Source organism: Oreochromis aureus, linkage group 2 (genome assembly GCF_013358895.1).
Source record: "Oreochromis aureus strain Israel breed Guangdong linkage group 2, ZZ_aureus, whole genome shotgun sequence".
Taxonomy (NCBI): Eukaryota; Metazoa; Chordata; class Actinopteri; order Cichliformes; family Cichlidae; genus Oreochromis; species Oreochromis aureus.
Window position 1 is genome coordinate 7,673,576 of NC_052943.1, and position 26,835 is coordinate 7,700,410.

Sequence of the window (26,835 nt, forward strand, 5' to 3'; positions counted from 1 at the left end):
TGTGGAAAAATCCCAGTAATCAGCAGTTTCTGAAATACTCAGAGCAGCCACTCCAGCACTAACAACCATGCCACATTCAAAGTCACTTAAATCACCTTTCTTCCCCATTCTGATGCTCTGTTTGAACTACCTATCAATGTGGCTTGTATGTCAAAATAAAAGGGCATAAGGAAGCAATTATCTCCAGTGCATTAAGGTGTCAACAATCACACCAAAAATTGAAGACAAATCGGCTGAGGTGATCATACTCCACTGTTTTTATTTTCCAGTTCCCTTTTAACATTCACTTTTTCACTATTCCTTAAATCCAAATAGGCAACATGTGAAACAATGTGAAGACATCACTGTTGTAAATGACCCCGTGCTTCATTTCTTTAAAAAAAATTTAAAATTTGTTGGCGTAACAGAAAATGGTATAATATAGCGAAATGAGAAACAAGCCGTCAATCGCGTGAACTCTGAAAATTTCGATGAAATCTTTGGTTGTAGTTCAATGTTTCTTAATTTAGCTGAAATCTTGCCAAATTGAAAAGAAATTCATCCGGCTAAGTGCTCAAATTGTAGAAAGAGTTTGATCAAAAAAGGCCACCAGCTTGGGTATGTTATAGTGGAAAAACATGGTAACTTAAAAACAGTAATTAGGGATATAATAAAATACAGTGAACATTAATGTGCTTTTATAGTTGATGAGAGGCAAAATTGGTTACAATCTAATCTGTAACAGTGCTTAATTGCTGAGTGTTTGACCGTAATCCTAATTTATAAATTCAACTAAAAATGTGCATCCAAAATATCAGGAAGGCATGCAATAAAGTTGACCAAGTAACAATTTATAAGTTAAAGGAGAAAGGGAAATTACTGAATTTACAGTAACAATATTTTCTTAATATAGCAGTGATGAAGCTGACCAACTAAAGGATGTTGTAACAGTAATCCCTCCTCTCACACGAGCGTCAGGTTTAAGTATATTATTTGACTCTAATAGGCATCGTTAAAGGCAGGAAGTGTTTAAAGGTTATAAACATACCAGGGTGTTTTTCGTACACAAAAGGGCATACAAATCCTTCTGATGCAATGTGAGATTAAAAGGCAATGTTTCTAGCTCCCCCCAGCGACATCCTCTAGCGAACTAGAGGTGTCTGTTTGAGAGAGATCAGCACAGAGCGCATTCGGGAAACATCCTTCGCCTGCTTGTTGGTTTTTGGATTGAAGTCACAGAGACGAGCTACTCTCTCCCATTCAGACCCGGGGCTGTTGCTGTCCGTCTCTGCCAGGAAAGCCTCCTCAGATGCTCTGTGGATGTGAAGGGAAGCACAGAAAGGTGTTGGTGAGCTGGAGGTTATCAGAGGGATTTCACAAAAGCAAATGCAGCCTGAGCCAAACACGGTTCCCAACCAAGAAGTTCAATCACACCAAGGGCACGTGTTCACGAGATAGTAAAAGCAAAAAAACCTCATGCATGTCTTTATACCGCAGATGGTGTAGAAGATGGATTTAGCTTCCAGATCTAAAACCCGAATCCGGCTTTTGTTTTAATGGCCAGCAGGGGGCGACTTCTCAGACTAATAAAGGACTTTAAAGTGAATAGAAGTGGGTGAAAAAGATCCTCGGCTGCCTCACTCTTTGACATCAGTAGAACTTTTCACGATGACTTTATGGGCTCAGAAGTTTTTTGGTCCATAAAAAAAAAAACCCAAACATGGTTATTCTAAAGGGTCAGATGAAAGCAGCTCATTGGCTAACAATTTCTCAATATCAAATCATGGTAGAGCTTCGTAACTGGACTTCACGGTAGCTACATCCATCTCTCATACAGTCTATACTTTATACCCAACATACACTTCATTGTTGACATATTTAATATTTTTTTTTATATAAAAACATCTAGGGCAATGGCACACATCAGTCAAAAAGAACACAAATAATGCCAAATGAAGCCTTTGACAAAAAAGAAAAAAACAGAATTCCAGTGTTGGGTCATGCATCGGGGGCAAAAGAGGTCATTCAGGGGGCAGATCATACAATATTAGAAAGCAGAAGAATTCTAAACGTACACAAAGCCTATAACATCAGAGTTGGGCTGTTTGTAGAAAGCCTTGTCAGCAATCCTAGCGTGCAGGGCAAGGCCAAGAAAGCAGGAAAAAAGAAGGAGAGGAGAACAATTTCAGTGTCAGTCAACAAGCATAAAAGTGTTAGAGTCTGGGTTATTGTAAGCAACTGAGAAACATTTCTAATGAGGTGGAAACAGTGACTAAACATCTTGCACTAGTGTCATAAACAATCTAGGACAGTCTTTGCTGTAGCATGGGGAGGGGGTGACTCTAGCATTTTCTTTCTGCTGTCTGCATTCTTTTCAGCTAGCTAGTTTCCTGTTTTGCTTTCTGGACACTTGAACTGGACACACAGCTGTAGACTAACATCTCATCAGAGTATTGTATCTCAGTGCTTTAGAAAAAATAGAAGAAGAAAAAAAGAGCTACAGCTACAGATGCAGAGCGATACCGTGCCAGACTTGGACAGAGTCTGTTGGGAAGTGTGAGAGAATAACTGGTTAGCTTGGTCAAGAAAAGAGAGACTGCACAGTTTATGACACTGAGGGGAACCAGGCTAAATCAAGTATTAAATATTATAGTGGTTTAATCTGTTGTGATCACCTTGGTGCAGTAAATTCAACACATATACCACCAACCGTGTCAATTTATCAGTCAGCTGTAAAACATACACAGGTCTAGGATGTAATCTTGTAGAGAAAGGCACAGTTTCCTACACCTCGGAAGAATCTATAAAGACCTCCACTGAACGTTTAGTTTAGAGCGAGGCATGTTTGCAAACTGAACCACAATGTTTGTTTTACCAAGAACAACTACCTCTAACTACCAATACAAAATTCAAAACAAAGGTAGTAGAGTGATTACAGCATCACCATCATGGATTACTTCTCTGCACATTAGTGGTGGGGTGGGGAGGTCAGATCCTAACCTGTTGTTGGTCTTGTTCTTCTCCATCTGCTCATTTTGGTGTACGTGCCAGTCCTCAAGCTCCTTCTTGGCTTTCACTCTCCATTCTTCCTCCGCTGCCTTGGATGCCGAGTCTTATTAGGACGCAAGAAAGCAGAAACGTCACACAGTTGTAATGCATTTAATTTCTTCTGTTTCTATGTGTGACAAGGATCTTTTCTGATTAGTTTAAACTTTATCACAAGTGTGCTGAAAGGCAGTTTAGCCTCTAACAGAAAAGCAAAAAGCAGTACAGTGAAGCGTTAGTGAATCCGTGTGAAATGAACCTGTGACCTTGTAAGGAAAATAAAAAGAATCATAAGAGCTACACATTACTAAGTGCATTACATATTATCACTGACAGCATCAGGGAAACATTGTTACCAACCTAATGCTTCAAGGCGTGCCTTCTGCTCCTCCCTCCATTTGCGTAAACTTTCAGGTTCTTGCCTTTGGATATCCACCTGGGCGATGGCTGCGTAGCTGTCTGTTGGGCCATTGGACTCCTGTTGGAGTACGCAAAACATTTACACCATTAGAAACAGCTATTCGGTTCATTCATGCGTGAACGCCACAGCAAACCCACTCCTTCATCACATGATTACGGTGTTCAGAATAAAACTCAACCACACATAGGTTATGTAAAGAGACAGACATAAAGTATTACAGACAAGACTGAAGCTCACCTGAAACAGGTCTCCATTCAACGTGGCAGGTTCTTCAAAGCCGTCTAGCATTTTTTTTAAACAAAGAAAAACCCACAGATATAAGTTAAGATGAACTTCTTGGAGTTTATCCACTTACACTTCCTTGCTATCTGGAGTGACTTATGCTCGCTGCTACTACTAACGTGGTGTCACTTTTGGTCTCGAAACGGATAAGACTTCAGAAATGCAGCAACACCTGTTTGGTCACCTGCTTGATATTGTCTGGGCTGCTTTGTCGGTTAAAAGGCCAGGAGCACTTGCTCTTTAGCTTAGTTTTAAGGTGCTAGTGTCACATAGCTAATGTTATGTGGGATAGCGTCCAATTAACAAAACCTACGTTGTCGTTGCCCGCAGCTAGCTAAGCTACAAGGCTAACGTACTGTTACTTTGAATCTAAATAGGAAGCAGTGAGAGTGTTAACCACTTATATCACACAGTGGTGTTGTTAACATATGGCGGTGGGGCCTTTGTTGGTTAACTACTAAGCAAGTTACCGATGCAAGTCCCGGTATTAATATTAGCTAGCTCTAGTTAGCTTTGTATGCTCGTTAGCTAAACATTAGCTGACGTTAGCTCAGGGACAAACTTGCCATAGTTGTCGGTCTGCGGCTGCTGAACACCGGCTCCTTCTAGGGTCCCAAATGCGTCGCCATCGTTTTCTATCCCCGCTATCTCATTCTCCTGTTGAGCCAGGAAAGCGGCGGCCGGGTCCTCTTCAGTCGGGTGCGCTCCGTTGTCAGCCATCTTTCACAAAAAGTGTACAAGTTTGATTGAGCTTGCTTAGCTAGCTAAACGTTAAAGCCACAAAATCAGGGCACCGAGCTCTGCAACGTTAATAGTAACAACTTAAAAATTCGATTTGAGTGTTATCTATTCTAAATATTGCTTGGAAAAATAGAGTCAGCTAGTAAAGCATACGGAATAAACAATCTACGCGTCGATTAAAGGCCGTAACTGATGATTCATTATTTCTTCACTTGTTCAACCAGTATGTGTATGATGATAGAGCAGGGGCAGCACCCCGAGGGGACCTTTACATTTTGTTGGAGTTTGTCGCCATCTACTGGCCATCTGCAGCAAAGCACTGTCATCTCCAAGGGTTGTAGTACTAATGCAGTAACAGTAATAAAAAATATCGACAAAACTTATATAGCACTATTTATAGACAGAAATGGAAAAACATAAAGGTTATGCATTCAGCCCCGCCCCCCCCGCAGGAAAATAACTATCCTCAGCAAAATCTACATGAGTGGGTCATTAAAAGGGAGATGAACCAGACATCCTCACCACTTAACTGGACTCCCTTCAGATCCTTCCTGTCACTTGCTCCTGGATCAAAGATTTCCTCACTAACTGCCCTCAATCAGTCCGACTTTGCCGACTATGTCATCGTCAAGTATGCCGATGACATACTGGGTTCATCTCTGACGGAGGCGTACAGGGCAGAGGTAGAGAAACTTGTCCCACTGGTGCTCAGAAAATAACCTGAAGCTGAAGGTCCTTAAAACAAAAGAGCTCATCATGGACTTCAGGAGACACAGACAGGTCCACTCTCCTCTCATCATACATGGAGAACGGGTGGAATCTGTCTCCACCTTCAGGTTTCTGGAAACCCACATCTCCACCGATCTCACCTGGACCCACAACACCAATGTAGGCTGTGCAGAGGGTAATTAACACCACCCAAAAAATCATTGGCTCTCCTCTGCCAACCCTGGAGGCCACGTCAAGGCCTCAGGTCAATCAGGTCCTACATCTCCAGACTCACAAACAGCTTCTTCCCCCAGGCCATTCGGACTGTTAACAAACACTATCCACTATCATGGATTACTTCTCTGCACATTAGTGGTGGGGTGGGGAGGTCAGATCCTAACCTGTTGTTGGTCTTGTTCTTCTCCATCTGCTCATTTTGGTGTACGTGCCAGTCCTCAAGCTCCTTGGCTTTCACTCTCCATTCTTCCTCCGCTGCCTTAGATGCCGAGTCTTATTAGGACGCAAGAAAGCAGAAACGTCACACAGTTGTAATGCATTTAATTTCTTCTGTTTCTATGTGTGACAAGGATCTTTTCGATTAGTTTAAACTTTATCACAAGTGTGCTGAAAGGCAGTTTAGCCTCTAACAGAAAAGCAAAAAGCAGTACAGTGAAGCGTTAGTGAATCCGTGTGAAATGAACCTGTGACCTTGTAAGGAAAATAAAAAGAATCATAAGAGCTACACATTACTAAGTGCATTACACATTATCACTGACAGCATCGGGGAAACTCTCCTCTGCCAACCCTGGAGGCCACGTCAAGGCCTCAGGTCAATCAGGTCCTACATCTCCAGACTCACAAACAGCTTCTTCCCCCAGGCCATTCGGACTGTTAACAAACACTATTCCCCCACACCCCACCCCTGCCCACTCACCTCACCATGGTTTGAGTAATCCTCATCACTCAGGTGACTCACACACGGTCTATTCAGACCAAGTATTTTCTTTGCACTGCTTCCAAGCACTTTGCAACTTGTTCTCTAATGTGTGCCTTTCTCTTATTTTTGTATATACCCCTCTTGACTGTATATATTTCTCCTGTTTGATACTAACTCCTGCTATTGATCTTATTAACAGCCTATGACCTAACTGGGTATTATAGATTAGTAAAACAATTTCTTTGCATCTATAATCATTACTAAAAGGCCCCAAATGACCCCATATGACCTTTAAGTAATGGTCGAAGTGGATAGTGGAGTTGTTTTGTACAATTTAAAAATCCATAATTGGAAAAAAACAGCACAGGACAAACAGTTTGGGGACAAAGTTAAACAGACGAGGCTGAGATGGTTTGGATACATGCAGAGGAGTGATAGCGGATATAGTGGATGAAGGATATTGAAGATAGACCTGCCAGGCAGGAGGAAAAGACCACAGAGGAGATTCATGGATGTAGTGAAGGAGAACATGCAGAGGGTTGGTGTGGCAGAGGAGGATGCTGGGGATAGGATGAGACGGAAGTTGTAGTTGTAGTTGAAGTTTTTTTAACACCTGTTTTTGTTTGCGAACAGAAAGAATTACGTTTTGGGTTTTTTTTTTGCCTAACTTAACGCCTGTGGATGATTAATGTGTAGTAATCGTGTTAGAAAGTCCGCTTAAAACAGGTCCAAGGTTCTTTAATGTCACTCATCATAAAGACACGTGACAGAACAAAATGAAGTACTCAGTACTCATGCTGTGACAGGTGAACACACAGGTGAACACACCTGTCACACATAAGATCCCAGACATATTTTTGTATTATATCTTCATGCAGCATATTGTGCATATTATTTTTTCACGCAATCACACTGTAATGGAAAATTTCTATTATTCTCATTTAAGGTATATAGGCACTTATGCATATGCTTAGTTGTGACACTGTAATGCAAAACTTCCACTGAACAGTCTAAAACCAGATGAACTTATTTCAGCCTCAGTAGTTGAAGAAAACAACTGCATTTGCAGGTGCTGATAGCGCCAAGGGCACGAAACAGCATACCCATTGTAGTGGAAGTTCCACTAGGTTTCACAGCGAGCGGCGTGATATGTGCTATGATCAGTTTGTGACTTCCTCCCCTTTCTTTGGAATGTACAAAGATACAAAAGAGCGAGAGCTCCACTTCCGTTTCAGGGACTGCGCTTGATGACATGCGCATGATAATAAAGAGTGTTGATTGCGGCTGACCGTGTCTGCGGACTTTCTTAATTAAATGTGCACGACAACACACACTGTCAGTCTAACTTTGACTGTTTTTTTTAAACTAACTTCACTTTTTTTATTATTATTATTTTACAGACTCTTGCGCTATTTCTTAGTATAAGGCTCTTACCATGCAGCCACCTGTGTTGTTTAACTGTGTTGTTTATTGTAGACGGTACTAGTTTTACTTACTAGTAAAACTGTTTCTCTCTCCATTTAGAATAGGTCGTGTCAAATTAAGTTACCTATTACAATTAAATAATAATGGCTTAGCTAGTAAGTGCAGCAAACAGCGTGTGTAAAAAGTTATTCTTCAGGGGTGGTGTCCTGGATTAGTTCATGTTTATCCCTGAGGCCTACTCTTATTTATTTATTTTCCTTTAGTTAAAACCGACGGAGTGATTGAGAAAAGCGGTTTCATGGCGGCTGTGATGAATGGCTTTAGTAGTAGCAGCTGATGAGTGCAACTCGGCCTCGGAGTGAAATGAAGCCTCCGCCCATGTGACTTCTGACGTCTCAGCAGAGTCCTGCTAAAAAGAATTTGAGGGAATGAGTTTGCTGCTCACCAGGGGGATCCACGGCGGCTTCCTGACGTTTGCCTCAAGGAAGTCTGAAAAGTTGCCTGCTTGCCAACCGACTTATTATCTTATTTTTTAATTATTTTTAATCCGGTACACTCGTGATGTCCGGCGAGCACAGAGAGACACAAGAGGTAAGCTAATGCATCTTTGTGTGTTTGTGTGGTGTAACTTCTTCAAACCAACTTTTTCCCCCCACAGAGGAGGTTTGTATGGATTAAGCTGGTGGTCCAAACTGTGCAGGCTCATGCTTCTGGCCATCTTCCCCGAGCCCCTGCTGCTCTGTAGCTGTGCTAACTACTTTGTCAGAGCCGAGAGTTTTGTCCGGTTTTCGTGTCCCGTGTTGTCGCGAGTGGAAACCTGGCTGTCTGCGGCGGTGTTAACCGGGGTACAGCGTTCACAGCGTGGCCTTTAATTACCGCTGGGAAATTAGTGTGCCGGACGCATTGAAGTTATTTAAAAGAAACCCGTGTAAGCTCGTAATTGCGTAGCGTGTTAACCAAAAATTCCGTGTATTTGAGCTCTCATTAAAAGCAACACGAGTTCCTATAGAACTAATGCAGCAGCAGCAATAATATAGAAGATTATAAATAGCAACACCATAAGCATGGGGATGAGTGCCACACATTTATTGGCTTAAAACTGATGCTTTTATTCTCTTGCTTATCATATGGGGTGGTGTTTAATTAACTGGAGTGCATTCACATTAATGCTGTTACTTCCTCCGCTTTAATACAGTCTGAATAATCAGCTTTCAGTGTGGTGTTTATCACCAGTGAAATCTAGCCTCCATTACCTGCTGCTCCTGCTGCAGGTCTTTCTGTGTGTCGCCTTATGCGCCTCTGTATCATAATTCATTTCCCTGGCTCTGAGAAAAACTAATTTAAGCTTTGCCAGTAAAGAGTCAGGTTTGTACAGATCTACAGGGTGCATTGACAGTAAATGAATGCGAATGGAAGTCTTTTTTTTTATTTTGAGGATTTCCATTAACTTGAGCAGATTTGCAGGTTTTCTTAGTGGGATTATTTGGGGTGCTAGGCTGGATTAAAGGCTGTGCTGCTAGATTTTCCTTATCTGTGAGCACACCACTGTCTCACCAGTCTTTACAGTGTGTGTGAGCTGCTCTGTTGCTTTAAGAGCTTGATGTTAAAGTATAATTGCTGAGGGCTTTTTTTTTTTTTTCTTGCTTGTACTATGTTTCATGCCCTCCAGAAAGAATGTAGAGGTCTGTGTGCTTTGCTTCATTTGTGGCCGTCCGCCGTTTCCCAAGTGCAATGAACTTAGAGGAGGAGAAAAAAAATCTCCTGGCCCGTGCCAGAATCCATGGGTCGTTGACGTTACCTCTCTCCATCCTCCTCTGCCCCCCCCCCCCTCCTCCTCCTCCTCCTCCTCCTCCGCCCCCCCTCCTCCTCCTCCTCTCCCTGTGACTCATGTGGGTGTTGGGCTGAAATAGTTTGGTGTAGTTTTACATTCCTTATATAGCCTCTGAGGAGTGAGCAGAGGCTACGGCTTGCCTGTGTCACAGTCAGGATCGAGGGGGTAGGGTTTGCCAACAGAGAGGGAATCTGCTTGCTCCAGCTTACTGACTCTTTAGCTTTCTCCCAGGTTTGGGCTACCAGCTGACCTTTGAGGACAAGGTAGGTGGCATAGCTGTGTGTCACGGAGACCTGTGACACCTGGTAGGTTTGCGGAAGAGGAGGTGGAGGAGGAGCAGGGATAGAGTAGCAGTGTGAGCACAGAGGTCAGTGGTCAAACCCCAACTCTGTGTAAGCCACTAACAGAGGCCTGCATCTCATGTTGCCCTTTGGTTCTTAAAACTACCTAGTCATTTAGTGCCTTGCCGCCGAATGGCAGTAATTAGTTGCGGTGAAGCCACGATACCTGTTACCTGGCTGAATACAGCAAGTGGCACATTATCCCCCCCGAAGGAGGAGTTGTTACTGCTATTGTTGTGCAGTAGATCTTCTAAATGCTGCACATTGGCGCTGCAGTAGACTGAAATGAATTCAACTCTAACTTCACCTTAGAGTTTAGCCTTAGATTATGACACCAGGCTATTTATGTGTGTTTTGAAATGTGTAAAAATGGCACATCCAACCAGCACCGCTCCCTCTTTATTGCCTAATTTTGACTTGCTGTAACGTGGTTATTCCTAAAACTAAGACGTGACATTATCTGCTGTAAAAGAAAACAACTTGAGTGCCATTTTCTGTATGGTGTGTGTGTGTGCTCTTGGGGGCTGGTGGTGCTGACAGCCAGCAGATAGACTGTTTCAGATAACGCAAAATAATAAAGGACCTTGAGAACCTTTTCCGGGCTTTCTGACTAATTAAGATGTTTCCTTTTCCCTTTTTTTTTTTTCATCAAGGGTATGAATACGTACTCTGTAACCCTCAGCGGCTCGCCGCCTTGGGGCTTCAGGCTGCAGGGTGGCAAGGACTTCAACATGCCTCTCACCGTGTCAAGGGTAAGAAAGTGCACATGGAATCAGCTTTTGTACTTTTTTTGCATCTGTGCAGAGCAGCAGTTGAGGTGTTTGCGCTCTCCTCTGAGATTTCCTCTAAGCTTCTATGAAAGCCTCGGCCTGTTAACAAGAGTCTGTTGGTTTTAAGTACCAGCTTGGCCACCTCAGTCATCAGGGCTTACCTTGCCTCAGCATATGCATGTATCACATCATTTTCTTCTTTTTTTTTAAATTAGGCACACATAGTAAGATAGTAAAGGGGTTTGTCTACAGAAGCATTTCCATACTATTCAAATTTTTTTATGGCTCATTTTGGTAACCCTTGCCGATCTGTTCTAACATGCAGTTTCTTTGCATGACACTCCTGCTGTGTGCTTTGTAATCTGTGTGTTCGCTCCCCTCCTCCTTCCCTGGACGAATTTTCAGATACTCTTTTATAAACTTCTGTTGCTATTGACGAGAGCGGCGACCACTTTCCAGCCCATATAAGTGCAGAGCTGCTTTGCCTGACAAACATACAGACTCGCACTTGCAGCTCCGCACACAGACGCCTGCACATTGCACACACATAAAATCATTCCAACTTTCCTGCCAGCTATTGCGCACACAGATCTAGTTTTCTATTATGTGCTCTCTGGTTTTATTGCATTATTGCACTGCTATCCAAATAAACCGGGTGATCTGTAAGTGTCAGTCTGACTTAACAGGTATTAATTCTGTAGTTATGTCCAATATTTGCAGCTTTTTACTTCAGAGATAATTAGGAGTTAATAGGTTTGGACCCTGGTGTAATTATTGAATTGAGCTTTCATTTCTTTGTCTTTGTAGATGCAAAAAAAAAAGATTGCATGCTTAAAACAGACAAATGCATGTTCCCATGAACTGCAGGGTATTGTGAGTAGCGTCACACTGAGGTGCATGTAGAGCTCATGTAATCCTGTGGTGAGGGCAGCCGTTATCGCCAACCCTGTCAGTACTTGTCTTGTGCTTGCTCTACTTACTGCCAGGCATCGCAGTCAGAAACACAATGTTCCCCCTGGATTTATGACAAGAAGCATTTTACTTGTACCCATAAAAGACCGAACAGATGTAGAAACCTCTTTTGACGAACGGCCACAAACAAACTGAGACATAGCTGTTAACTTGGAGAAATTTCAGTCCAGGCAGACGGGGCGTACTGCAGGGTGAATATCAATGTGTGAGTCAGTAGATCTAGACGGCTATCAAACGAGTTCTCATCTTAATGTGTTGACTGATTACTGAAGTGGCGCAAGAGCCCAGTTTGTCTGCATTCCAGGTACATATCACACGCTGGTGATTTTCCCTGCTACAAAAACTTGTGTGATATTTTATAGTTTATGATTTATAGTATAGCAATATCCTTCTCTCAGGTTGGTCTAAGCTAATCGCTCCTAGCCGAGGAACAAAAAACCCTTAGTATCTCTAAGCTTGGAGCTGTAACGACTGGTCAGTGGCCAATATCTCTGTTTGCTCCAGCACTGGGCCTCGGGGTTCACAAGTTATAAAGATGTGACAGGTTTTCTCTCTTTTTTCTTTTCACCTCTCGGGGACTGTTTGCCCTCATCGTGATTGTCATAAAAGTAGGGACAGCGAGTCCCACAGTCGCAGAGGTTGAAAACAGCCCAACAAGGGGCTGTAAACCCCAATGATCTACAGTATCCCTTAGTAACAGGAAGAGAAGTGAGAAGTCAGACCTACACTTACTGAGTTCGCATTAGATGGATGTGGTGGGTGGTCTGTGTTTACCGGCTTGTAGCTGATGAGTATGTGAACCCAGATGGACGGTTAAGTGATTACAAAATGAAGAGAGTGTAGATTGATGGAACAAAAGGCTCTTAGAGTCTCTGTGAGGTGATGAGATTGCAACTCCCGAAGGATCCAAGTGTTTTGTTTGTTTTTTTGGGGGGTAAACACCAGATGACAGTTGCCATTGTTTGGGAGTGGATTTGTTGAAGCTGATGGTTATTTAGGTCACTTGAGCTTGATCGTGCTGTGGCAGATAGTGATATTGTTTCTTGTACTGCACGTGGATATTCCAATTATCGATTTGAAAAGTTGCGGCTCTGTGACTTGCTACTTCCCCGTGTTTGGCGCGCGGTTTTATTGGTTTCCATGCTAGACAAATGTGGTTGTTTCCTTCCTCTGTCTGCAGGCGGGGAAGGCTATGCTTTCTCAGCATTCCAGGGATTTTTCTCATATCCACCCTGTTGCTGCCAACAGACAATCCTGTTGTCTCCTTTCTGTGTCTAATACGTCTTGCACACTCACTTTTCTCATTCATGTGATGGACTCCTCCGGTCTCAAAGGGATACTTTCCCAGTGAGATCAGAGGAATGATGGCCATTACTTTTAAGTCACAGTGAAGGGAAAAGGAAGAATAACTTTTTCACCTTGGATTAATAGGTACACATTGATTGAGCAAAATAAAAGCCCTGCACATATTTCTTTCAGGATTAAATCAATGTTCAGCTCTTGGGACACAGCTGATTTTCTTCTAGCTGTTCTAATTTTCTTCCTCGTGATAATAGATGCTTAAACATTTCTAGCTAGTAAAATCATTAGTTCGCGTGACCCTTCACCATACCGCTAAAGAATTATCTATAAAGCATGTCATTATAAGCCATAAAAACTGACAAGATGATGCTAGTTGCAGCCATGCCCAGTGGACTTTGCTTCGCCCTCTCTACAACTAGGTGCTTGGCTTTGGTTTCTTTTTTGGTTCAGAACTGAGCGTTACTTGAGTTTAAGTGGGTATTAAAGGGACAGCTATTTCTTATTTCATATCAATTAACTTAAAGGACTCACAAGAGACAGTTGAAGCACCAAAGGCTCAGAGACCCCCACCTTTACTCCCAAGTAAGAAGACTGAGTCCTAAATTTTCCATAAAGCTGTTTGATGGTTCCTTTTATTTCATCCTTCCTGCCTTGTAGTGTGTTCATTTTTTAATACTTTACAGCTCTAGACTGTAATGAAGAATTTCCAGTATAAATATGTAGTCTCTCCCTGTGACAACATCAGAATTATTTTCTCAGACGTACTAAAGTTTCCTAAGAATTCCCCTAAAGCTGCAGAGGATATTGGTATTTAAGGAAGCGCTTGTCTATGATGAAAAATGCCAAACTTCACTTACTAGCATAATGTAATTCTTTGGCCATGGTGGTAGTGTGCAAAATTCAGTTTGCTTATTGAATTTAAGATTGTGATGACCTTGAAGTAGGCCGTCTTCTTGACTCAACTTGTATCTCGCTCCACATATTGACGCCAGTATCCTGTTTCAACAGGAAAGGCATGAAATATAGGAAGCAAGATGTTGTCGTAATGCGGTTTTGTCACTTTCCATGTCGAGTGCAACGCGCTCTGGTGCAGCCCCGCAACTCTTCCCAGGAGTTTGTGCATATATCTGACCCGGATCTCGTGCCAGTGTGATTCCAGAAACATTATGATAGCATAACCGAGGCTTCTGAGCACCATCTGGTTTCTTTTGACAAACACATGCCATACCACTGAAATCAGATGTTCATAGGAAATTACTAATGATGTCATGTCAATAAGCAAGTAGAGAGATTTGTGACCGTCTCTCCACCACCAACACCCATCCACCACCACAGCTGGATGAGTCATCGGCCCTTATATTCCGGTTTCTGTGTCCCAGTCTGACTAGTAGGCCATCTGTTGCTTTATCACTCGTATCTTCTTAAACACTCCTCTTTCTTTCTCACTCTCACACAAACTCCAGGAAGAGAGGCCTTGTTAGAGGGGTGATTTAATAATTCAGAGCTTGCTGATACATCGGCTGCAGGGGGCATTTCTCCTAGTTGGATAAATAAATGTCTTATGATGCAGTGTTTTTAAGGTGAGTTGGTACTAGGTGTTCAGTTGCAGTCATGTCGGGTGGGGGTAGGGTGCGGGGGGGTGACCACATACTTACAGGTTTGGGTTTCCATTTCTCAGAGTGATATTTATGGCTTGGCATCAGCTGTGCTCTGTGTGTGTGTGTGTTTTTGAGTGAGTGATGTAAGGACAGACTGTCTCTTGGCCCCCAAATAGCCCTGGAAAGAATAAAAGTGAGCTGGTGCAGAGTTACACAGTCAGTATATCAGAAGTTGCAGATAAACTTGAGGGCATTATTAGTTTAACCAAAAAAAAAAAGGCTGAGAGCAAGTGTGGGGGCCCTGGATCACCTGTGAGGTTACCCAAGGAAAGAACTTCAAAGTTGAATTCAAGAAGCTGGATTTTGAGAGGCTGGCGAATGCTTTGAAATTCAATAGCATTCCAAAACAGCTTTGCTGCTCTGCCAAAAAGCCTTGAAACTGGCTACAAACTCTTCAGCTAGCCTCGCAGTTCCGAATACTTGAAGCTGCAGAAACGTCGTGCCATTGGCATGACGTGAGCTCCCATCGCATTTGCACAAAATCACGTGTAGCACGTAGAGTGTAAATAAATGCATACGATAAGAGCTGACCACGTCATGCAGCCGTCTTTGTGTCGCGCCCGGGCTGTTGTGGGGAACAGTTGAGTGCGTTTCAAGAACAAGAACATGTTTTCTACGGACGTTAACTGTATTGACAAACTGCTGCAAAGTGAACGAGGTGGGTGTAGGGTTTCTGTCTGCCCCCCACCAACCGAAGGTCTGAGCACAGCAACTTTAACTGCTGCCCTCTCAAGTAAGGGAGCAGCTGCGCTCTGAACCTGAGCCAGGAGCACAGGTGTCCGTGTCCATCAATAACCAACTCTCTGTCACACACACATTCACCTAATGCAGTCCACAGGCTTTAGAACTTTATCTACATCTTCTTTTTAAAAGCAAAACCAGTTTGGAAGAAGCACCATGACCCTCCCAAACAATGTCATTGGTTCTTAGTGTAGTTTTTAAACCTCCTAGAACAGCAATCCCCAACCTTTATTGCACCACGGACCGGTTTATGACCGACCATATTTTCACAGACCGGCCTTTAAGGTGTCGTGGATAAATACAACAAAATAAAACCAGTACTGGTACCAAAAAAAGGAAGATTTATTCATAACACATGGGAAAAGACCCAGGGAAACCGAGTCAACGATTAAAAACGATTAAAAAAAATAACCATAAAAACGCTGAAAATCATAAAGCCTCAACTCTTGCGGCCCGGTACCAAACGACTCCGGTCCATGGTCCGGGGGTTGGGGACCGCTGTCCTTGAACACCTGCGTGCAGTTTTGTAACACTATCACTAAAGTCAGTAATATATTTTACCCGATAAAACATTCTTCACATCAGCATGGTGAATTGAGGTACTCTTGTTTTATTTCCTCCTATAAAATGGAAAAAATGTATTATGTGGCGACACTATAAAAAGGCTCTAATTAGAGAAAAATTATAGACTTGTTAATGGAAGAAACTCCGGAATAAATAAATCCTGGAGCTGGGAAGTCAGTCCACCCATTCCTGGGACACGTGAGCCTCGTCTAGTCAAGGCACAGTCGTCCTGCATCACTGACAATTGTCGGAGATAAAAACAAAACAAAAATGAATCTATTTGGGAGGGGAAAATGGCCAACAGACTCTAAACTCTGACCATCATATGAATTCTCTTGGAAATTACCACTAAGTGAGCTTCATGATAATCACATGACTGTAATCGCGTGGGTAAAAATCCCTGACCTTAGAGTTCTAGGGTTAAAGAAGATGGCCATTTATTGCTTTGCAGTTGTTGGTTGGGGAAAGCTGCTGGCTTTTCCGTTGCATGAGCTTGCTTAATTTCTTAATGTACCCCTTGTTAGGAGCTTCGTTGTGAAAAGCTTCCAAAATTCCTGGGGTTTTCTGTCCATATTCTATGGTTCATGGGTATTTACTGTGTTGGTTAACATTTTAAAACCTCTTTTGATTTAAGGGAGATTAAAGATACAGCTCCCAAGTGGCTTTGCCAACTTTTCTGTGGCCAAAAACTAAAAGGACATGCTGTTTAACAGTAATCAAATAATTGTTTTGCTCTGGCACAGTGACGAGATGCTGGAGTTTTACTACGCAGTGTAGCAGGGAAGCAGGACTGCAGCTCTCTGTAGTGAACCTCCATGGCATTATGCCAGGATGTGGCCCTTTTTTCCAAACACGTCACATGTCACAGTTGTTTTTCCCTAATGTAAGCTGTTAAAGGCCTTTTGAAGTTCTTTCTAAACTAAGAAAAATCTTTCTTAACCCCTCTAATTGCTTCCAGTGAGTGAAAATCAAAGGCAATTAAAGTGATGCTTGAACTTGGCTGTAAAATAAGTGTAACTTGGATTGCCCCTTAGGAATGCGTGTCTTCCTATTTTTAGCTTTGCCGTGTTTTGATGCCAGACTGGCTTTAACTTGCGTTGTCTTTGTGGGGCGCAGTCGTTTTTCAGCCTTAACCGTCATCTGTTTATGATGCATATTTACACCCCACCCCCACCGACATCGCTGTTTATGTTTAAAGCGTGCAATCAAAGCGGCGAGTGCGACAGCTTAGCCGAACATGCCAGAAAGCTATTGATTGCACCACTCCTCTGAGCTTTTGATGAGCTAACATTTACAGGGATACATGACATCAGAGAGTAATCCTTGTGGGGCCTCTTCTTTTTTTTTTTTTTCTTTGTTACAAATCTTGGCACTCCCTCACTTATCTAATGCTGAACACTTGGTTCTTCATTTATTTAGAATATGACACGTCTTTCCATTGGAAAAGCTGACTAAGCCTTTACTGAACACGACGGGTCATCTCTCTTCTGTAGAGGTGCTGGCGGACGCGTCGTGCACGTGTGCGCACATGTAGAAAACCATTACTGCCTCTCTAAACTCTCAAGTTTTTCCTGTTGTAACAGGACCCTGTCCTTGACTCAAACTCTGACTCAATATGCCCGCGTTGTGTGTGACAGCCCAAGAGGATGATGTCATTCTCCTGTCAGCAAGTGATTTACCTGCCTGCGTGGGAAAAGGTAGATGGTTCTTTCCAGTAAATGATGTGACTATTGGTAACACATGGTCCTTGTCTGCAGCTATCAAGTGTGTCTCTGGCAGTCTGCGGTAAATCATACGCTGCTGACTGATAACGTCATGATGACCCATAATGCCTGTCTCTGCTGGTGAAATGGACCCAGAAGCGCAGACTCCGTGAGCGGATCATCGAGTTTTAATGAGCAACACAGCTAAATCAGTTTTGGCTCAGGAGGTGTAGGGGGTTGTCACTAATCACGAAGTTGGAGGTTGGATTCCTGGGTTTTTCTGAGCTGCTTGTTGAGATGTCCTGGGGCAAGATGCTGAACACCAAATTGCCCCCAATGCGTCAGTGTGTGTGAGATGCATAAAGCGCTGTCTACGTCTGTGTGTGTCTGAATGGGCGAATGTGGCTCACGACGTAAAGCGTTCAGAGTTAAGGCTAGAAAGTGGCATACTAAAGCAGCCTATTAATGACTTTTTATGTTTAGGTTGTTATTTTACTTTGACATGTGTGAAGGGGGGCTGAGCTGAACATGGAAGTCAGACAGCTCGGTTTTTAAAGGGGGATTTAGTAAGCTTTTTTTGACGTTATCTCTAAAAGCAAACTTAAAATGCTCTCTAAAGCAGGGGTGTCAAACATAAGGCATAGGGGCCAGAATAGGCCCAGCAAAGACTCCAATGTGGCCCACTGGATGGCCGCTGTAAAATCTGAAGGAGGGCTTTTCCTACAGAGAAAAAGCTGCCCTGTATTAAATGCCAGTTGTTGTTTTTTTTCTTCTTTGTAACTCCATTAACATTTGTGCTAGATGGGAAATTCAAATGGTTTCAGAAGAAAGAGAAGGTGATCTTTACAGGGATATTTGGTGTGTCATGGTAGCACAAGGCATTCACAAGGTACTGCTGTCTGAACATGGACAGAAACAGTCCTGTCTGCCTTGATGTTACCATGTACGCTTCACATTACCATAGCTGTCTAACCTCCTGTCTGAATTCTTTTCTTTTCCTCCAGCTGACGCCGGGCGGAAAGGCAGCTCAGGCTGGCATCGATGTTGGAGACTGGGTGGTGGCGATCAGTGACGCCAACGCTGAGGAGATGACCCACGTGGAGGCACAAAACAAGATCAGAGAAGCGTCAGGCTCCCTCACCCTCACCCTCAGCAGGTTAGCCGTCCGACATCGCGTGATGTAACGAAATGATACGCTTATCTCATTCAAACAGAAGCACAAATCCCCACAAAACAAATGCCCGACTTCATCCTTACTTGGACAAGATAGGACGACATACTTTGAGTGAAACTTGATCCGACGTGACGGATTTTAAATTGGTTTTTAGATTCGGGCACGGCTCAAATAAAGCAAAGTAAATATTTATTGGCAGAAAGGTGTTATTAATGAGGAGTTAACAGGATATCTGGAGAATAATTCAGAAGATTTCATTAGCATTGAACAAAAAAGACCTTCAGGCACATTTATAAAGGATTTTAAACTTTTTTTTTTTTCTTCCTTTCGTTTCAGCAACATTGAATTCTGGCATATTTTTGCACATGTGTATTCAATTCAAATGGCTATGACATTTCTGCTGCACTTGGATTCACAGAATTGGTGGTGTGGAAGCCATATTCAGGTGCTCAATTCAAAGCTTTTTTATTTTATTTTTTTTGAAATAAACGGCCTCATTTCCAGCCTCATTCATAAGAGACTTCAGCCTTGAAACATCCTCTTAAAATATGATGGCCTTTTGCTTGCAGGCAGTTTAAAAAGACTAACTTTGTGCCTGTCGGTCTGAAATTAAACTTGATACAAATGAATTATTCACTGCATGTATTTTAATAGTAATACTAGGTGTGCCATTCTCACTTATTAAAGCAGAGAATGTCGTGGATTTGGCAGAGGTACGGCCTGTCTGAATCCGTCCTGGCTTACTTCTAACAATAATATTCTGTCCTTCACATCATAAAGAAGGAAAAGCAGCGATGAGTGCGCCGCACTTTGCAGCAGATATGCTCGCAACTGCTGTCGGGTGGATGTACCGGCCTTTGTTCTGTTCAAATACACCATCTTCAGAGGAACCTTGGGCACCATACTTGCCTCAGTTCCATAATGAAATTAGAGAAACTTTTATTTTTTTCAGATTACAACACTTTGTTGTCAAATGCGCGCCAGGAAAATCTTTTTATTTTGCTTCAGTAATTTTTAATTAGCACTGCGTAACCTTCCTATAGGCAGCACTTATACCTGCTCGCATACTTCCTGCCAGAAATACTTGACAAAGTCTCTCAGTAGAGTTGAAGCCAGAATGTTTCATCAAGAGCTTAATTATAAGAGAGCGTGGGGGGGGAAAAAATCCCTCCCAATGAAGGATCAAACGTAATCATTCAAGGACCTAAAACCTTCAGAAAATGAGAAGGTATTGACTTGTTAAGTAACAAAGATGGGCCGGCTGCTGTCATGGGACTCATTTTGATTTTGTGATCCTCATAAGTAAGATGAAAACGGCTGTGTTATCGTCTTCGCTTTATTGTTCCTACCGAGAGACTCGACTCTTTAATTCTTACAAATCTTCTTTGTGCGTTTAGTTGAATCCGAGCAGCCACAGGTCATTTATCAGGCTGCTCAGAAGGCAGAGCCATTACGTGAATGAATAGCGGGGAGATTTGGAGATATGTTTACGGCATATTGTTTCAAATATTCCGGGTTTTCTTGCATTCGTACAACATAATAGATTTGGGTACTTGGCTTTCCCACTCTTGTTTCCCTTTTTTGATCAGCGTGTTACTGGACATTAACCTGTATTTCTAAGCATTTTAAGCTCTTTCTTTAATTGGACAACCAATTAAAGCAGGGTATAAAGTCCAGGAATAAGAAGACTTGCTACATCCTGTTGATTTGTTATCAGATCAGTCTTATCATTCATTAAGTTATAGTGTAGTTTACGTTCTCCTGGCACTTTATTTGGTATACTTTGGTCGTACTGGGTTGGGCCCTCTTTTGCTTTTAGATATGCCTTGAACAATAGTTCATGGTTCAACAAGGTGCTGGACACATTCCTCAGATTTTGCTCCATATTGAGGTGATGCCATCACACGGTTTCTGGAATAGTTTTTTTTTTTGGCTGCACATTCCCGATGTCTACACTGGATATTTTCTCTTTCTGCTTTCAAAGTCACTTAAATCACCTCTCTCCTCCATTTTGGTGCTCTGTTTTAACTCCAACAGGTCGTTTTGACCATGTCTACATGCCCAAATGTACCAAGTTGTTGCCGTCTGATTGGCTAATTAGATATTTGCATTAAGGAGCGGTTGAACAGGTGTACCTAATAAAGTGGCCCGTGAATGTAAGTGGTATTGCACTCTGGATATTGTGTGAAACGGATGTCAAAATATAACTTTGCTTTGTATTTGAAAAATATCTATTTAATTAAAAATGTGGCTTCGCAGGAAATGGTGTAATATTTCGACAGAACAGTAACAGGTCAGCGTGTTTACTTTTCTTGCACTCTGTGGTTTTTCCTCCTCCGTCTCTCGTCTCCTTGTGGAGTCCGGCTTTTGTAAACATTTCACATTCTTCTTCCGATGACTCCCTTCCCATGACTCCCCAGTCTCCTCTCTTCATCTCACCCCGTCCGATTGTTATTATATTGTAAGACAAGCAAATATTGTTTTCCTGAAACACTTCTCAGAGAGGAGCTATTGTCAGTCTTATTTATTCGTATCTTGGCTGCCATCCACGGTTTCTTTTTATGCCCAGAGAGGAGGACAGCTGCGCAATGATGAGATACGGTCTATTGTTTGGTTTGGCGTCTCATTTTGTTCGACACCAATGATCATCTTGTCTAATAGAAAAGGTTTTAGCTTTATCCTGAGCCTTTTTATGGGGACTGGAATCCTCCAAAAAATATGTCCAGTAGAGTTTCACCTTCACAGGAAAAACATCCCGCAGCATCCACGGGGACACATTAGACTCATATTTTAGCCGGCCGCTGGACTGGAGGCTTGTGTTTGGAGAATGCTGGTGAAGTGTGCAAAGTTGATTGCAGTATCATGGGAGGTTTTTTTGTTATTTCTAACTTTATCTAAGATCAGCTTGAAAGCTAAACGTGCATCAGCTAAGATAAGTGACCCATGAAATGAGGTGGGAAATGATCTCATACACCGTGCGTATTCAGTTTCAGCACAAGCAAACTGATTTCTTCCAAAAACACCGACGAAATCATCTCCATATTTGTTCATTTTAGTCCACGGTGCCAAAATAAACGCGGTAACAGAAGGGTCATGGCACGAATTCCCCGTGTCCCAGATTTCAAATGTGTCTCATTAACTTGTCAGCCTAGCTAAGGTGAGCTCAAGCATTGTGTCACATCGATTTGTCTTCCAGAAATGTGACATGAGCAGACATGTCAGTATGCCTTCCCCTCGCTGCCCTGTCTATCTGCTCAGCCCTGTTGTCATTCTGTCTTTAAACACTGCTCTATTAGCGGCTGAACAGGCAACAGCATGAGCGGTTATTATTTTCTGTGTCACAGGAAGCGCGGCCCATTGTTTTTGTTGGTGATTATAGCCTTAAACAATGAGTAACTGCAGGGTGGATTCATTCTGGCTTAACCCTATTTGAGCTTTGTGCAGCGTGTAAGCGCTGGTCAAAGGGTGGTGGTGATTTATGTTCAATTATTTCAGGAGGAAACAGAAGTGTAAAGCCGGCCGCCTCCATGTTTAATGCGTAAGGATATATTCTAATAAACGTGTGCTCTGTCGGGGGCGGGGGACACCGCAGGGATGTTAATCCTGGGAGAAGCTTTAAGACCTGAACAGGACTGATTGACCTGCTGTATTCTCGGCTCTCTTAATAAGTTTATTAAAATGAAAATCCTTTTTTTTTCTTTGTGAACCTTAAAACAAAATACAGCACACAAACTGTGAAAATTAAACAAATATATCCAAGTTACCTCTTACGATAATGTGAAGTAAAACTAGTGGAAATATAATGAATAATGAGCACATTTTTTCTGACGTGTTTTATTTTTTTTTTCCTGTTTCTCTTTAGACCCTCCAAAGCGGGCGGAGACCAGAAGGTAAGCCTGCATTTATCTGACTCACCGAGCTCACCTCAGTGTGGACACTCTGGATGGTTTGGCATGGTGTGCGGTGACAGTTAAATTCAAACTTAATTGTTACTCACAGTTTTTCGTGTCACTTTGTGTTCTTCAATTTCGTCTGAATCACCTGCCTTGTCAAGCTCTCACAGAGTCCATGCACTCTGCATTAGCCAAGCATCAGCAGGTTGCTAAATTAGCAGTTTGCTGGAGAGTTGTCGCTGATGCATTTGGAATTTCCCGCACAGTCCCTGATACCAGATAAATACTGACGCTTTAAGTCTGTGGAGTCGCCCGGCCAGCTGATCAAACTGAACGGTTTTTAGAAAAGCAGCCGACACATGACACAAACACATAGTCACTGATCTATTTTAATAGTTGTTTATTTTTTTGCTGCAGTCTATGCACAATGCTCAAAGAGGAAATCCTATTAGTGAGACACGTCAGTTATAGACGACAGTTTGAGCACTTTCATTTTAGCAGCAGTAGCAGATTACATTGGCCAGCAATTGGCCGAATGCCAACACAAATAAAATCTCTGTGTTCACACTTCTTAAGCACTTTTTTCCATGTGTAGAGAAAAGCCCGGAGGCTTTTGACAGAGCTGCCGTCGCAGTACAGAGTAATCTTTTTGCTATAATGAAATATTGGGACTGTGCTGGAAAAGCTTGGGCTTGTGCGACGGCAGATGGAGTTCTCTGTGCGTGTCACAAACGTCTAACTGCATGTCGTGCACTGTGCTGCATTGTCTCCTTCTCCCACACCCTCACAGGACTCGCTTGCTACAGCTTCTGTTCCGCCAAAGTACTCCTTTGCCCCGAGCACGACCATTAACAAGATGGCGAGGCCATTTGCAGCAGGTGGTGCTAGTGCCAACTCAGGACCTGCTATTAAACCTGTGGCCTACTCTCCTAAACTCAACACCCCGCGCTCACAGGGGCATGCCAGTACACCTCAGCCACAGAATGGGTAGGTGGATGAATAAACGCTATTACCATTGGAACCGCAACGTGACTAATGTGGTTTTAATGGCATTTTTCTGACGTCTCATTATTCTTGTTTTAAACTTAAAAAGAAAATAATGCCTTTAGGAATTTAAAGAATTTAGTCCAATCAGTGCTGCGGTGTGGTGCCAAAGTGAAGTCACAGATTTTTTTACATTTTATTTTAGGGTACGTTAGAGAAAAGAGAGCAGGGCAAATGCACGCTGACTCACTGTGGAAATCCAATTATTAACTGTGCCAATAATTTGTCTAAACTTAGGCTAATGCTAAACACACCAGCAGTAGTAGTAGTTGCTGTTGTAGATTGTGTCCTGATTAAGTCTGGTGGTGTTTGTATAGCAGGAAATGTTTAGCTGAAATATGCAGTTCCAGCTGTGGATGAAAGACAGCTGCAGTGAAATCTATCAAGATGACAGAGAAGTATTTGAACAGGAATTGGTTATATGTGCCAATAATCAGTCACAGTTTTACAGCCATGTTAAACTCTGTGTTCTTTGGACACTGTAGATGTTGTCACGAGTTTTTTATTTTTCTGCATTGTTTAATCTTTGTTCCCATCATCCTCATTTTGTGTGTTTAACTTAATCTGTTTACTCAGTCACTTTCTTTTTTATGTCTTCGCTCCCCTTAGGACGGGAAAAAAACAAACATCATGATTTAAATCTTTAAGATTTATACAAAGACTTTGTTTAAGGCTAGATTCGAGTATAGATTAGAATGAGTAAGCGGCAGTGGAGGTGAGTCTTTAGGAAATGATTGCAAGTCGGTGTAATGTGTGGGAGAGAAAAGCACTGATGTTGTTTTTAATAGTGGGATCTGAAAAGAAGATGTGAAATATTTCTTGCAAAATCATTTCTTTCTTATAACAGATTTTCCATTTCAGCAGATGGGTTATTGATCGAGCGTGATTATTACTAGTCTCTTGCACCTACAGTTAGCAGAATGAAATATGTAATGTTTGACAGATGCAGTGTGGCGCTTGACATTATGATTCTGATGCACAAATCTCACACGCTAATGCTGATCGAGCTGTCACCGAGTCGTGCTCAAGGACACTTCAGCACGTGGAGGAGCCGGGGAATGAACGCCGGCCTCTGCATTTACGGGATAATCTGCTGTACCGCCTGAGATGCAGATTCCCAGAAACAATTTGATGTAGTTTGCTGTAAAAGTGAGCCTTCGACCTTGAAATGTTCATTGCTTTTTTTTTTTTCTTTTTTTTTTTTTTTCTTTAACCTGCTGAGTTTTTAATATTTTTTTCCAAGTATTCCTGCAAGAAATGTGTTTTAAATGATCTGGAAAGTGGAAGTTTGGCATGAAATGATCTGTAAGGATAGGCCGGTCCGGTTCCTTTTAATTTGGGTCATGGCAGCGCTCGGTCTCCAGCCGCTGGTGAGCTGTGGTCTGTTGCTGTATTTAGCCTCATACATTCTGTTGGGTTCCCACTCCAAGCTTTTCCTGCTCTGCTTTTCTTCTTCTTTGTAAAATCAACTTTTCTTGTTACTCTGCAACACTAATTCCTCTTGTCATGTTTGGAAAGAGTTGAGCGTAATCAAAACCATCAGGTTAATCTGGTGAGGACGTCATCGATTCTTTGATTCTCCACAGTTAATAGTTGGATTCAAAAAGCTGTCTAAGCCCGACGTGTTAGAACAGGTTTAGCGTTGTGTTGTTTGGACAGAGTTACCAGCAATACGTCACTGCTGTAGCATTTATGATGAGCAGATTCTTCTTGTGCTCCTGTTGCCCTTGAATGAAGCCCAATGGCACAGAAATTAGGTTTAATTTTTCTTCTAAAAGGCTACAGCCGTGTACGTAACTCTGTGAGGCGTTTGTGTACGGGGATGAGAGGAGCAGAAAAGCAAATGTTTTGTGCCAGTCTGCTGAGTCCTTTTGGGTCAGGGTGACAATGGATGATTTGACAGTCAAACAATGCCGTCCTTCTTCCTCCTCTCACAGAGCCTGCTGACAATAGCAGCATGTCTCTACACACCTCTCGCATGGTTTCTGTATTTTGCAATGTTTTTGATCGTCTGTTGTGTGAAACCTTTGTCGTGTATTGACGTGCTCAGTTTCTCCTCCCCCCCTTAACTCTTAACTCTAACCTTTTTCTCACTCTCTTCTTCTTTTTAACTCCACAGATGGAAGCTCATTACAAGTTAGTATGTTTCTTTTTTTGTTTTCATTTGCAGTCAAGTGTGTGTATATATACACTTTTATAAATTGCTATTCATAGTTAGTCTCATGACAAAGCTGTGCACAGCCTGATAGTAGTTCGGTTGCATGTCTTTACTGGGTGTGACTTCACAAAACTATTGTATTAGAATAACTTAGAATTATCCTGTTTGTGGTTTAAAAGAAGAATGCGAGTCTAATATTGTGCACATTTTTAATTAGTCTTAAACTCAGAGACCCCAAAAAGGAGAATGAAGTTGCTGTTTATCTTCTACTTCACAGTTAAACTATTTCTTATTTACGTTGCGGTCTGTGCAAAATAAGAAATATCATCAAATATCCCCTTCCATCTTCTCGTTCCTATGGTAACTTCACGAGCCTAGTGTTTACATGCTCTTTGGTCTAATCCACAGGGGTGAAGCGACTTTCTATGATGATATCTACCAACAGTCCAAGTAAGGGGCTGCTGCATGTTGGCTGTGTGGTCGGCTTTGTAGGCTAATCTGGCCAGGCTGTTTATGTAAAAGAGAGAAAATGCCGATGCCCTTTTGTTAGACAGAGTGATTGTGTTCACAGAGCGAGGATGGCAGTTCATTAATGACTGTCTTTTGATATTTCTCTCGCTTGTTTACGAACGCATGCTGCAGTTGACCTACAGCTGTGCTTAAAATGAGCAGCTTAAAAAGCATTTCATTTGAGTGATTAAGTTGTTTATGAAAAATAAATGCCTCTCCTTTAGCTTCTTTCTTTTTTTTCCTCTTCACTTCAGTACCTGGCTTTATGTGAAGTGGCTTTTCTTGCACTGATTCTAATGACAGTTATGAGTATCTTCCGTTTATGAGCCTCTGCCGTGTCCCCATGAGAAATCTTAGTAATGGGTGTCCATTAGTGCTGTTATTGCGTGACTCTGATACTAAGCGTTCCTCCGTGCATTTGTGTGAGTGGGTAGTCCCTGGATGTGATTGTGTTAACCACACCTGCTGTGTGCTCCTGCTCCTGCTGCTGCTGTTGGGTGTGTGTGCGGCAGGCATGGCCTCAGGGTGGAGAACATCCCCTGTTTTATTCCCAATGACCGCAGCAAGAAGAGGCTGATTGAGGACACTGAGGACTGGCAGCCCCGCACTGGCACCACCCAGTCTCGTTCCTTCCGC

General features: G+C 42.4%; 2 protein-coding genes across 4 annotated transcripts in view; one reads left to right on the plus strand and one right to left on the minus strand.

Annotated features, from left to right (window-relative positions):
- Positions 1 to 234: 234 nt before the first annotated feature.
- cltb (clathrin, light chain B) lies at positions 235 to 4,716 on the minus strand. The gene is made up of 5 exons (XM_031745223.2): positions 4,294 to 4,716; positions 3,683 to 3,726; positions 3,385 to 3,502; positions 2,980 to 3,091; positions 235 to 1,293 (listed from the first exon to the last, which is right to left on the minus strand). Exons 1-5 carry the CDS (start codon positions 4,445 to 4,447, stop codon positions 1,122 to 1,124), a joined length of 600 nt encoding a protein of 199 aa, XP_031601083.1. The 5' UTR covers positions 4,448 to 4,716; the 3' UTR covers positions 235 to 1,121.
- A 3,177-nt stretch (positions 4,717 to 7,893) lies between these two features.
- The window catches only part of pdlim7 (PDZ and LIM domain 7), a 31,395-nt gene continuing 12,453 nt past the window's right edge, over positions 7,894 to 26,835 (plus strand). The window contains exons 1-5 of one of the 3 annotated variants that reach the window (XM_039616599.1): positions 7,894 to 8,129; positions 10,364 to 10,462; positions 18,425 to 18,576; positions 22,457 to 22,484; positions 25,651 to 25,667. In XM_039616599.1, coding sequence (XP_039472533.1) covers positions 8,100 to 8,129; positions 10,364 to 10,462; positions 18,425 to 18,576; positions 22,457 to 22,484; positions 25,651 to 25,667 — 326 coding nt within the window. In that variant the 5' untranslated portion in view covers positions 7,894 to 8,099. Of the gene's footprint in view, positions 8,130 to 9,487; positions 9,633 to 10,363; positions 10,463 to 18,424; positions 18,577 to 22,456; positions 22,485 to 23,277; positions 23,475 to 25,650; positions 25,668 to 26,835 lie in introns of those variants that run through there. The other 2 variants (XM_031745147.2, XM_031745148.2) reach the window with 2 other exon arrangements.

Excerpts from the sequence above, each read along its gene's own strand:
- cltb (XM_031745223.2), bottom strand. The coding sequence starts at position 4,447 with ATGGCTGACAACGGAGCGCACCCGACTGAAGAGGACCCGGCCGCCGCT. Across the intron at positions 3,727-4,293 it reads GCCGCAGACCGACAACTATG|ACGGCTTTGAAGAACCTGCC; the intron begins GCAAGTTTGTCC and ends AAAAAATGCTAG. Across the intron at positions 1,294-2,979 it reads AAGAACAAGACCAACAACAG|AGCATCTGAGGAGGCTTTCC; the intron begins GTTAGGATCTGA and ends TCACATCCACAG.